General features: G+C 42.1%; 1 protein-coding gene across 1 annotated transcript in view; it reads right to left on the bottom strand.

Annotated features, from left to right (window-relative positions):
* ADARB2 (adenosine deaminase RNA specific B2 (inactive)) overlaps positions 1-12537 on the bottom strand; it is an 808988-nt gene that overhangs the window by 674189 nt on the left and 122262 nt on the right. Inside the window, exon 2 of the mRNA XM_069729698.1 lies at positions 10013-10054. Coding sequence (XP_069585799.1) covers positions 10013-10054 — 42 coding nt within the window. The remainder of the gene's footprint in view (positions 1-10012; positions 10055-12537) is intronic.

Below are 12537 nucleotides of genomic sequence, written 5' to 3'. Positions count from 1 at the left end.
ATTGTGTGTCCAGTTCAGCATCAGACATTTGGTGAAAGGTCCCCTAATAGTAGTCCCATTTATGTGCTCTGAAACACTGGTATAAACAGAGCTTTACACAGTAATTGTCAACAACTGATCTCAAATAAATTAAATATACATCTTTCAGTTCCAAATAAATTTTATTGAGCAATTACAAAATGTTTACCAAATCTAAATGAGCAAAAATTGGATCTGTCAACAGAGTTCACACCACAAACTGCATTTGTTATTTAACAGGTCTCTAAGACCTGATGAAGCTGGTGCACGTACTTTGAAAATCCATGTCAGAATGGCTGTATAATAACTTTTTAAATTTCCCCTATCTACTATTAAAATGAGCATTTTATAGATCAATTTATGGATTTAAAATAAAAAATACCCTTTTTTTCGTTTTCTATTTTTTTTGTTTTCATAAACGGATGCCTTACTAATCCATCTCTTTCCTCACTTTCCTCTTGCATTCTTATTATCCACCACATTTGGATCCTTCAGATGGAACCGGAAAACCCATCTCTTCACTAAAGCTTACAATCTGCAATGACCACGCTGCCACCCCAACACCACCGGTGCCACTGCATCCACTGTATACCAGTCTGTTATTGTTAGTTGGTCTTACGGTAAGTGATATCTGTAATTTGCATGCAACTCCTTCTCATGTACAGCACCATGGAATCAATGGTGCTATATAAATAAATAAAAATAATAACTTGTGTGCGTCGAGTTCCCTTTACATGCCAATAATCAAACATAATGCAAAAAGAAGTCACAATTTGTTTATTATCAGCTACCTTTGGCATAATGTTAACCAGTTTTACCCCATGTTACCTATGAATACATCTGATTTTTGCTGTAATTGCAGATAAATATATCAGGCAATTTTATACTCACACAATTTTACTAATGATGTCTCGGATTCTTCGGCCAGACATTCAAAATTTAATTAACTTTTGTATCCTATGAAACAGCAAAGTGAGAACTGAAAAACAGTTTCTAACCTGTCGCTATGGACAGTGACCTGCTGGAAAATTAATGCATATTTACTGGTAATTCAGGATGCAGTACACTGACGAGGTCATTAGAATGTACTGTACAAGCAGTCTACTCCTTAAAAATCAGCCCAGCATTACCTGTAAACCTATTTTTAAGGGAAGGAGACTGAGACCCCCATTATGGGCAGGTTTGTAGTGTAGTGTAATATTAGGCATACAGGAAAAATAGCTTTTTATTTTCAGCTGTAATCCCTCAGGTCCTCAACGTTATAAACTGGCTGTCAGAAAATTTGAGTTAATCTAGCTCCTTTCATAAATGTATAATGCAAGGACGTGCCATAATATGATAGGTGCCTTCTGCAGCCTCTGCGTTGCACTGTACATTGCTTGCTGCAGAATGAGAATTTGGAACTTTTGCATGTCTTTTACAGAACTCCTTTAAGCTGATGAAAGGTCAATTCTCCTTTAATGTGTTCTATGGTCATAAAACTGCTGCGAGGAGCTTAGTAAAAAAAAAAAATGAACAGATAAAATAATTACAACATATTACTGTCCGGAATATTTGTGCAATATTTTACGGATTTTTCTCTATTGCTGAGCTGTGAGCTCAGGTGTCCTCTCACTATCCTAAACTATCCACAAATGGCTGCTGAATTCCCTGCCTAAGCTTTTATACAGGTAATGATATTCCCTCCTCATGGCTAAAAGGCATTATGGGAAAGTCCTCATGGTCACGACTGAGCTGATATTAGCCTTCAGTGACTGATACAATCTGTGAGAAAATTTTAAAAGGTGACAGGCATTTTTTGGACAATTTGTGCGAATCGAATTGCAAATTGATTAAATTTGCCGGGACTTGTGAATCTCATACAATTTGACTCAAAAGTATAAAAAAAACCCTATTTAACTCATTCTGTAAGCATCGTAAAGAAAGAAAATTAAATACTAATCCTCTCACCTTCTCCCCAAAAATGCAATACAAAAATTATCAAAATGTTGTATGTACCCTAAAATGGTACAAATTAAAAATTACAGCTCGGTTCACAAAAAGTAAGACCTCGTACAGGTTCATTATACATAAAATTAAAAAAAAGTTATTGGCCTCGGAAAATGGCAACACAAACAAAACATTTTTTTAAATTTATTTTTTACAAAGTTTAGAATTTTCTTTATGCCACTAAAATAAGAAAGCACCATACTTTCATGGTATTGCCATCATTGTACTGACTTGAAGAGTCATTTTGCCACGTCATTTGTACCAAACAATGAAAAGTTTAAAAGCAAAACCCAAAAAATAATGGTAAAATTGCATTTTTTTTTAACCGCCACACTTCACTTGTAATTTTTTTTTCCTGTTCTTCAGTACCTGAAATGGTAAAGTAAATGGTGTCATTCAAAACTACAACTTGTCCTATAAAAAAATAAGTTTCCATACGGCTATTCGATTGAAAAAAATGGAAAAACAAATGGTATGGCTTTTCGAAGAAAGAGAGAAAAAGATTGGCAAAAATGAGAAAAAATTTAAATGCAAAAACGAAAATTGGGTGCTTTCTTAAGGGGTTTCTATTCTTTCTATTTAATTATATATGTAGCATATGTATTCAGTATCTGCTATAACTTCAGTCTTTTCCATGTACAGTACATAAATATACTCTCAGCGCAGAATCTATACACCTGTTTTGTGTTCCTCGCTGAAGTCACATTAGCAGCAATGGCAAGCGGCTCAGCATTTGATTTACTGTGCCGGAAGCCAGGGCCGTATTTAGAGTTTATGCTGCCCTAGGCACTTTTCGTGCTGCCTCCCCCATTGGTATGACTAATGCAGATACTGCCGACAGTGACTTAGGCTTCTTTGACATCAGCAATTTTTGCCATTTGCGGCAGATCCAGCAGTTTTTCTGCATCTGCCACGTAACGGATCACTTACGGCAACACTGTGTTCGGCCTCATTCGTTCAATATGGGGCTTGCAGACATGTGTGGCACTTGCCACGATCCGGTTAGCAGTGTTTTTGTCTCACCACAAGTGCAAAACTGCAAGTGCCGCACATGTCCGCAAGTAGCCATCACTACCTGTCCCTGCACCTTGCTAGCTCATCCCCAACATCCCACTCTGACCTAAAACTACACTATAAAGCTTTAGAAAAACAATTTATTAACTGCCGGCCGGCGCTCACCAGTCAGTGCACTGCGGGAAGCTGAAGGCGAGGGACCTGACCAGACACCGGGAATGTAAGTATGTAGTGTTTTTTTTTTTTACATTTACAACGGTAACCAGGGTAAACATCGGGTTACTAAGCGCGGCCCTGCGCTTAGTAACCCAATATTTACCCTGGTTACCAGTGAAGACATCGCTGAATCGGCGTCACACACGCCGATTCAGCGATGTCAGCGGTAGATCAGCGCCGAAATAAAGTTCTGAACTTTCCCCAGCGACCAACGATCTCCCAGCAGGGGCCTGATCGTTGGTCGCTGTCACACATAATGATTTCGTTAACGATATCGTTGCTATGTCACAAAAAGCAACGATATAGTTAACGATAGCGTTATGTGTGACGGTACCTTAAGCAGCTTAAATGCAGCTTTAAATTTGCATTAACAAAAATGCAACATGTGAACATAGACTAACAGTTCCATACATGTCGTCATCACTATGTACAGCGCTGCCTAAAATAAAATAGTGGACAAGCTGCTAAATATCACAAATGTCACAATAACAATCAATCATAAATGCTGACAACCCCATATGTAGGCGCAGACCGTATGCCAGGGTAGTGTCATTATGGATAGCAGAGCTCATATTGGACCTGTCTATGACCTTCTATGGACCACCTAGTATTTTCCCCCATAGTGACCCTTAGGCTAAGTGCACACGCTGCAGATTCCATTGCGGAATTTTCCACAGCGGATTTGCAAAATCCGCAGTGAAAAACCGCTGCGGTTTTTACTGTGGATTTACCGCAGTTTCTTTTGTGGTTTCCTCTGCGGGTTTTGCCCTGCAGATTTCTATTGGAGCAAGGGCAAACCCGCAGCGGAATCTGCAGAAAGAATTGACATGCTGCGGAAAATAAACCGCTGCGTTTACGCGCGTTTTTTCCGCAGCATGTGCACTGCAGATTTCATTTCCCATTGCTTTACATGGTACTGTAAATGCATGGGAAACTGCTGCGGATCCGCAGCTGCGGAAACGCAGCAAAATCCACAGCGTGTGCACATACCCTTAGGCTAGGTTCACATTGCGTTAATGGGTTAACGATAGCGGACTCCATTACATGGTGAAATTGTCGCAATTAACGCCATGCAACGGATCCATTAAGCGCACCCATTGACAGCAATGTGCTAACAGATCTCTAGTGCATCGCTAGCGCATGCCATTTTCGGCACGCGCTAGCGATGTCCCATTAGTTTCGGACGGACCTCGGACGCTGCTTGCAGCATCCGAGGTCCGTTCCTCGCTAGCGCAGATCGGGCATCTGCGCTAGCGGGATCGGCAAACGCGATCCCTTTTGAGACATTGCGTTAGCGCAGTCCGCAGCGCTATGTGCTAAACGGACTGCCCTAACGCAATGTGAACCTAGCCTTACATGACAGGCGGCTGCAGACCATCTGCTGACAGCACAGTGACATGATGAAGGTGCCAGGACTTGCAGGCATTGCTGGGACCATGGCATCCTCTGGAGGTGCACAGAGCAGTATCAGCCCCCATTCCTCCCCCAAGACGTTTCACACATCATTACCTTTCTCTCCAACACAGACTCCTTTGATCAGTGCTCCCCGGCTATACCGCCCCCATCGCAGCCCCAAGCCCCTGCCGTGCACTTACACTATCCACGTCTCCGTAAAGAGAATGCTGGCAGCGTGTTGGGCAGAATCACTTAGCCTGGATTCCCGGAGAGACGCATGCAGGTGCCAAGGCTGTGCTGACGGATGTCCTGGCCTTCAGCACTTCACAGTACATTGCCGGGATCCAGGTGGAGGCTTCACCCTCTGTTTCAGCTGCTCTTCTCCCAGGATGGCACGCCCCACCACCAGCGCCCCCCACCGCCAGCCGCTCGCAGAGGTCCTGATGGTGATGGGCAGAGGGCTTCAGCCTTTCCGATCCCCGGCCAAGGCATCAGCAGTAATGCCGGGGTACAGCAGAGAGACGTGATCTAGGATGTGATCCTCAGCAGCCAGGACACTGAGGTGGGCGGGTGGACTGTCAGGGAGCAATTGAATTAGGCGCCTCAGCGAGGAGGGGGCGGGGCCTATGATGTGACGTGTTTCCGCTTCTGGCTCCCTGTGCAGTACATTTGACTGCGTGGGATCTGAGACCCGCTGCAGCCAGAAAACGTAGGTGGGTGGAGGGAGCAGGGAGGAGGAGGGCGGAGGGCGGAGGGCGGAGGGCGGAGTGAGGAGGGCGGAGGTGGGCGGGCATGCCCCGGACTATTGAAAAAAAAAAAAAAAAAAAGCAACAAAAAAACAAAACCCTTGTTCAGGTGCCGCCCCCCTGCATCCTGCCGCCCTAGGCACGTGCCCTCAAGTGCCTAGTGGTAAATACGGCCCTGCCGGAAGCGGCACTCTGTCATTGTACCACCGCTACTATTACCATACGGCTCCTACTGTCCCTTAGCATTCTGCTTACAACACAAAATTATTCACTTGCTTGTACCATACATGGAATGAAAAAAGAAGGCACCACTATTTTTAACCACCTGCATCTATCAACATAACATCCTACTAATGCCCCGGGCAGAGAACGGGAAAAAAAAATACACCACACGCTTATGGTGCCACAGGATATCACGGGCATAGACACATAAATGTGCTGCTGCTCGTAAAGCTGTCAGTTTAGGTTTGTCTTGTGCAGCGGAGGATCAGCACGGAGCGGACAGTTGACGATTATAGTTGTAGAAATGGAATCTTTCTTCAATGGGAATTTGTACAGGCCCAGAGGAATGGAAAGATGGAGGATGTAAGAAGTGTGGTGTGGCAGAGAAAAACTAGGAGAGTAATAGGCACCTGGTATAAAACGACTATAAAATATTCACTGCGTACTCCACATGTAAAGGTGAAAAGTTTGCACTCTAATAATGGTACTGTTTCCATGTAGAAAAGCTTTTGTTTTTAAAACGTTTTTTTTTTCATTTCCTAAAAATAAATTGTAAATGGATCGAAACGCTAAAAAAAATTAAATATACTTCCTGCACTATGAACTTTCAATCACTTCCCACAGTAATGGTAATAGGAAGCGTCGAAGGATCACAGTGACCGTCAAAGTATCACGGTATCGAAATAGTGCCAAATTTCAAAAGTAAAGAATGTCTTATTGTTGTTTCATGTTTATCATTTTCAACCCTTTTTAACGCCGTTTTATAGTGCATGAAAAACCCTTCAGCGTGAAGTTCAAATACATTTTCTTGAATGTAATGCAAAAAGAGGGAAATGATTTTCATAGAAGCCTATGTATTTCTATGCAGCTGTCGCGCTCGGGTTGGGAGAGCCGCCAGCCAGTCCATGCACTGTGTTCAGATCTCGCTCTGATTTATATGGCCGTCTGACTGCACCCTGATAGAAGATGGTCCAGAGTAGGAGACTCCTGTTATTTACCCCCAACCTACCTTACCAGTAGGGCACATAGACTGCTAACAACGCAGTTATCCTGTAGAGAGGAGCTTAGGTTTTTACCAATAGTAAATAGGATTGAGTCAACAGGAGTAGGATAATAAACATAAGGATGAATGACCTCGGGGAGATCAAAACATCCAACACCGCGGAGACACCATCACGTGTTTCTCAACGCAGTGATCCAGAATACTGCCCCCATCCCTTATGGGAAATATGCAAATGCATGTAGAAAAGCTGCGGAGACACCATCACGTGTTTTTCAACGCAAGTAATAAATAGCCAGGTCTTTCACCGGGAAGGAACAACCACGGGAAGGGCAGCATCCAAAAAGGAAAACCACCTATGCGAAAACTTAGTATCCATCCACAGACAGCTGTTTCGGGGTATTTGCCCCTCATCAGTGTGGAGTAGGAAACTGGCTATTAGGAGCAGTGCCTAGTAAAAGGACTATAAACATAAGGATGAATGACCTCAGGGAGATCAAAACATCCAACACCGCGGAGACACCATCACGTGTTTCTCAGCGCAGTAATCCAGAACACTGCCCCCATCCCTTATGGGAAATATGCAAATGCATGTAGAAAAGCCACAGAGACACCATCAAGTGTTTCTCAACGCAAGCAATAAATAGCCAGGTCTTTCACCGGGAAGGAACAACCACGGGAAGGGCAGCATCCAAAATGGAAAACCACCTATGCCAAAACATGGTATCCATCCACAGACAGCTGTTTCAGGGTATTTGCCCCTCATCAGTGTGGAGTAGGAAACTGGCTATTAGGAGCAGTGCCTAGTTTTGATCTCCCCGAGGTCATTCATCCTTATGTTTATAGTCCTTTTACTAGGCACTGCTCCTAATAGCCAGTTTCCTACTCCACACTGATGAGGGGCAAATACCCCGAAACAGCTGTCTGTGGATGAATACCATGTTTTGGCATAGGTGGTTTTCCTTTTTGGATGCTGCCCTTCCCGTGGTTGTTCCTTCCCGGTGAAAGACCTGGCTATTTATTGCTTGCGTTGAGAAACACGTGATGGTGTCTCCGCGGCTTTTCTACATGCAGGAGTAGGATAGTCTCTCTTACTGCTCCAAAACATCCACATGCCCTGTCATTGTAGTGTGCCCACCATTGCAAATTGGCTAATAGCAAAGGGTTGTTTGAAGGAGAAGACCTTAGTCACTTACAGACTCCCAGAAGAATTGGCAAATCTCCCAGGGTCAAAGAAACCTCAGAAAAGTATGGTTCTCACAAAATTTTTACTTGTTGGGACACAGGGTGTCAGTACCCATAGATAATTTTAGGGAGTGGGAAATAGGATGCAGCATGGGTATTGCCTGTAAATCATGACGTGACTATGCACCAAAAACTTAATGTGTCAAAAATTTGGCAGGTGTGCCGTTAACTTTTGCAAACATTTTCTTAAGCACTTCAATCTCTAACTTTACAAATTCAATACATACCATAATTATTGTATTGTAGCATTGGTGACCAACCATAGACACCTATAGCATAAATAACTCCCAATAGAATATCACAAAATCATGTTTTTTTTCCGAGATGGTCATCTTGTATCACTGTTCTTGTAATATGGCCATAGTCAAGATGAAAGGGAGGATGCCTCTGTAGTAGGGTGGTGTATGGTCTACCACACCATGTACATGTAATAAAGCTTTTTTCTTTTCTTGTTTTCTGTTTACACCTTTGTTATAAATGCGTTATTCCCCCGCAAGCAAATTATTACGCAGGCAGAGCGTCGTCCCCTGCCTGTTACGTTACTGTTATTTTTCATACACAACATTTAATGTGAAGAAATGACATTTTATACCGGCACTGTCATCAATCTAGCTGTCCAAACAGATGAACAAAAAGCCAATGAGTTCAATTATAATGATAGAAAAGTATACAAAGGTGAGTAATGCCCGAGGGCTGCTTTAGCTTATTACCTCATTAATAATAAGTGCTGTGCTATAAATTTCAGATTTGAGGCAGTTTCCGAAGAGCAGGAAAAGCATTTTCAGGGCTTGAACATTACCCATAGTGAAGTGAAAAGAGAATTCCACAGAGAGCGATATGTGCGGAAGTAACACTAACATTCTGCTTCTAATCTTATATCAGTTGAAAGACCATAAAAATGTAAATTTTGCGAATAAGATGAAGTGTATTCTGTAATTCGTAACCACTTACAAGAGACAGACGTTCTATAAAAAGAACAAGAGCACATTCTTTAGGAAAGAAATGGGGAACGCTTTGCTCAACATCTGAAATGTAGGGTTTTATATAAAAAAGCCATTTTTTTAATTGTTTGATTTAACTTAATACAATATTATTGGATGTGCATTTGGGCAAATTTCTGTCTTTTATTATTTGTGCAGCCAACCAAAACATATGTCATCACTCAGCAGCCAAAAATGTATCTGCACAAAAGAAGAGAAATGGTAGTAATTTAACCCACTCCGTGCAGAATGGAAAGGCATTCCAAATCTATTGCATATTGCACTACTAGATATATGGTATAATATAAACAGTGAAACTCTTGGAGACAACCACCCAAAAATGCATGAAAAAGGAGTCTTCCATGGGGTGGTCTTGTCAAATTATATATTATATAGTTAGCACTATGGATGAACTGATAATCTGTGACAGTAAATCTAGTCTGGAAGTAAAGAGGTTGGTTTTCTCAATAGGTGCTCTTATGGAGAGGTTTGTATGAATGATTTCTGCCCCAAGTATTTGGTTGTTATATATGGGCTCTTCGTCTGAAAAAGAACTAAGGTCCCAATTCATCAAAGTGTTTACAATAGAAATATGTTGTAAAATTACTTTAAAAAGTCTCAACATTTGTGCACAACGTGAGGATGTGCAAAAGTTTTATGACTTTTGATGTTTTCATGCCAGTTTTGGCCAGTTAAGCCAAAGTTGGCGGAGCTGGAGTGGGACAGTACAGGCCGAGGCAACACTCGCTTGCCTAATTCATGACAAATTGTTTGGTGCTTTACATGACAAATCTTACTGCAGCCTCTGAGTCACTAAGATTTGTGATGCGGCCCACAGAAATGCACACCACTTTTAAGATGCTCATGAGTCAGTTAATGAATCAGGTGCCTCTGGTTCCACTACGAAGGGTTTTTCTGTCATACTTTCTTCTTTGCATGCTCTACTTTATCTCCCATTGGTTTTTAGGAAGTGTAGACCACATAGAAGAAATCATGACTACACAGTGTTTGTTTGTAGTCTGCTACCATGGAGACACAAAGAGGCACATATAATTACATTTTTAATAAAGCCTGTGGATTGTTGCTTCATGTAATTTACATTTTATTTACACTGGGACAAAAAATCGGTTCCTAATGCTAACCTAAGACAAATTTCCTATTTTTATCAGAACATGTGAATATCATACCTCCCAGAAGTCTTGATGTCCTTATTTCCAGTTGGTTGTGTCCTGTTAAAATAAATAAAGGCATCAGCATAGGGGTTTAGAGGAATTTATCATACAAAAAGCATGAATTATATATGGAAGTAGCAGAAGAGCCCGGCGTTGCCTGGGCATAGTAAATATCTGTGGTTAGTTATAGCACCCCACTTCTCTCATTTTCCCATCACGCCTCTCATTTTCCCCCTCACATCTTTCATTTTCCCCCACACATCTCTCATTTTCTCCCTCCCTCCTCTCATTTTCCCCCTCACTCCTCTTATTTCCCCCCTCTCAATCCCCCATCACTCCTCTCATTCCCCCCTAACACTTGTCATTTCAACCTCACATCTGTCATTTTCCGATCACTCCACTATTTTCCCTCATTTCTCTCATTTTGCACTCACACCTTTTCATTTTCACCTCACACCTCTCATTTTCACCTCACACCTCTCATTTTCACCTCACACCTCTCATTTTCCCCTCAGTATATACATGTTTGTCATCTCCCTTATACAGTATATAGTATACACCTGTATGTCATCTCCTGTATATAGGATATACCTGTATGTCATCTCCCCTGTATATAGTATATACCTGTAAGTCATCTCCTCCTGTATATAGTATATACCAGTGTGTCATCTCCCCTGTAATAGTATGTACCTGTATGTCATCTCCTCCTGTATATAGTATATATGTGTGTGTCATCTCCTACTGTATTAGACCTCGTTCAGACATTATTTGGTCAGTATTTTTACCTCAGAATTTGTAAGCTAAATTGGCAGCCTGATAAATCACCAGCCAACAGGAGGCCTCCCCCCGGCAGTATATATTAGCTCACACATACACATAATAGACAGGTCATGTGACTGACAGCTGCCGTATTTCCTATGTGGTACATTTGTTGCTCTTGTAGTTTGTCTGCTTATTAATCAGATTTTTATTTTTGAAGGATAATACCAGACTTGTGTGTGTTTTAGGGCGAGTTTCATGTGTCAAGTTGTGTGTGTTGAGTTGCGTGTGGCGACATGCATGTAGCGACTTTTGTGAGATGAGTTTTGTGTGGCGAAATGCGTGTAGCAACTTTTTGTTTGTTGAGTTGCATGTGACAGGTTAGTGTAGCAAGTTGTGTGCAGCAAGTTTTGCGCATGGCGAGTTTTGCGTGTGGCGAGATTTATGTGTGGTGCGTTTTGTGTGGTGCAAGTTTTGTGTGAGGAAACTTTTGCATGCACTGCAACTTTTGTGCATGTGGCAATTTTTCCACGCGTTCAAGTTTTGCGTGTGGCGAGTTTTCCATGAGGTAAGTTTTGCACGTGTGGCGAGATTTGCATGAGCCTAGTTTTGCATGTGGTGAGTTTTGCATGTGGCGAATTTTGTGCGTGGTGAGTTTTAAGTGGCGACTTTTGTGTTTCGACTTTTATGTGGCGAGGTTGGAGTATGTGTGGTGAAATGTGTGCTGACTCTGAGGGTGGTATATGTCTTCAAGCACGTGGTAGTGTGTGGCGCATTTTGTGTGTGTGTTCATATCCCCGTGTGTGGTGCTTATCCTATGTCGGGGCCCCACCTTAGCAACTGTACGGTCTATACTCTTTGGTGTCATCGCTCTTATTCTTTAAGTCCCCCTTGTTCACATCTGGCAGCTGTCAATTTGCCTCCAACACTTTTCCTTTCACTTTTTCCCCATTATGTAGATAGGGGCAAAATTGTTTGGTGAGATGGAACACGTGGGGTTAAAATTTAGCCTCACAACATAGCCTATGACGCTCTCCGGGTCCGGACGTGTGACTGTGCAAAATTTTGTGGCTGTAGCTGCGACAGTGCAGGTGCCACAATACACATACATACACACACATTCAGCTTTATATATTAGACTAGCTGAAGAGCCCAGCATTGCCTATTAGTTATAGCACCTCACTTCTCTTATTTTCCCATCACGCATCTCATTTTCCCCCTCACATCTCTCATTTTCTCCCTTACACCTCTCATTTTCCCCCTCACTCCTCTTATTTTCCCCCTCAATCCTCTCATTGCCCCCTAACACTTGTCATTTCGACCTCACATCTGTCATTTTCCGATCACTCCACTATTTTCCCTCACTCCTCTCATTTTGCACTCACACCTTTTCATTTTTACCTCACACCTCTCATTTTCAACTCAGTATATACATGTTTGTCATCTCCTTATATATAGTATACACCTGTATGTCATCTCCTGTATATAGTATATACCTGTATGTCATCTCCCCTGTAAATAGTATATACCTGCTGTATGTCATCTCCTCCTGTATATTGTATATACCTATGTGTCATCTCCTCCTATATATAGTATATACCTGTATGTCATCTCCTGTATATAGTATATACCTGTATGTCATCTCCCCTGTATATAGTATATCCCTGCTGTATGTCATCTCCTCCTCTATATACCTATGTGTCATCTCCTCCTTTATATAGTATATACCTGTATGTCATCTCCCCTGTATATAGTATATATGTGTGTGTCATCTCCCCTGT

The sequence above is a fragment of the Ranitomeya imitator genome, chromosome 6, assembly GCF_032444005.1.
Source record: "Ranitomeya imitator isolate aRanImi1 chromosome 6, aRanImi1.pri, whole genome shotgun sequence".
NCBI classification, from domain to species: Eukaryota; Metazoa; Chordata; class Amphibia; order Anura; family Dendrobatidae; genus Ranitomeya; species Ranitomeya imitator.
This window is presented reverse-complemented; position numbering and strand designations above follow the sequence as displayed.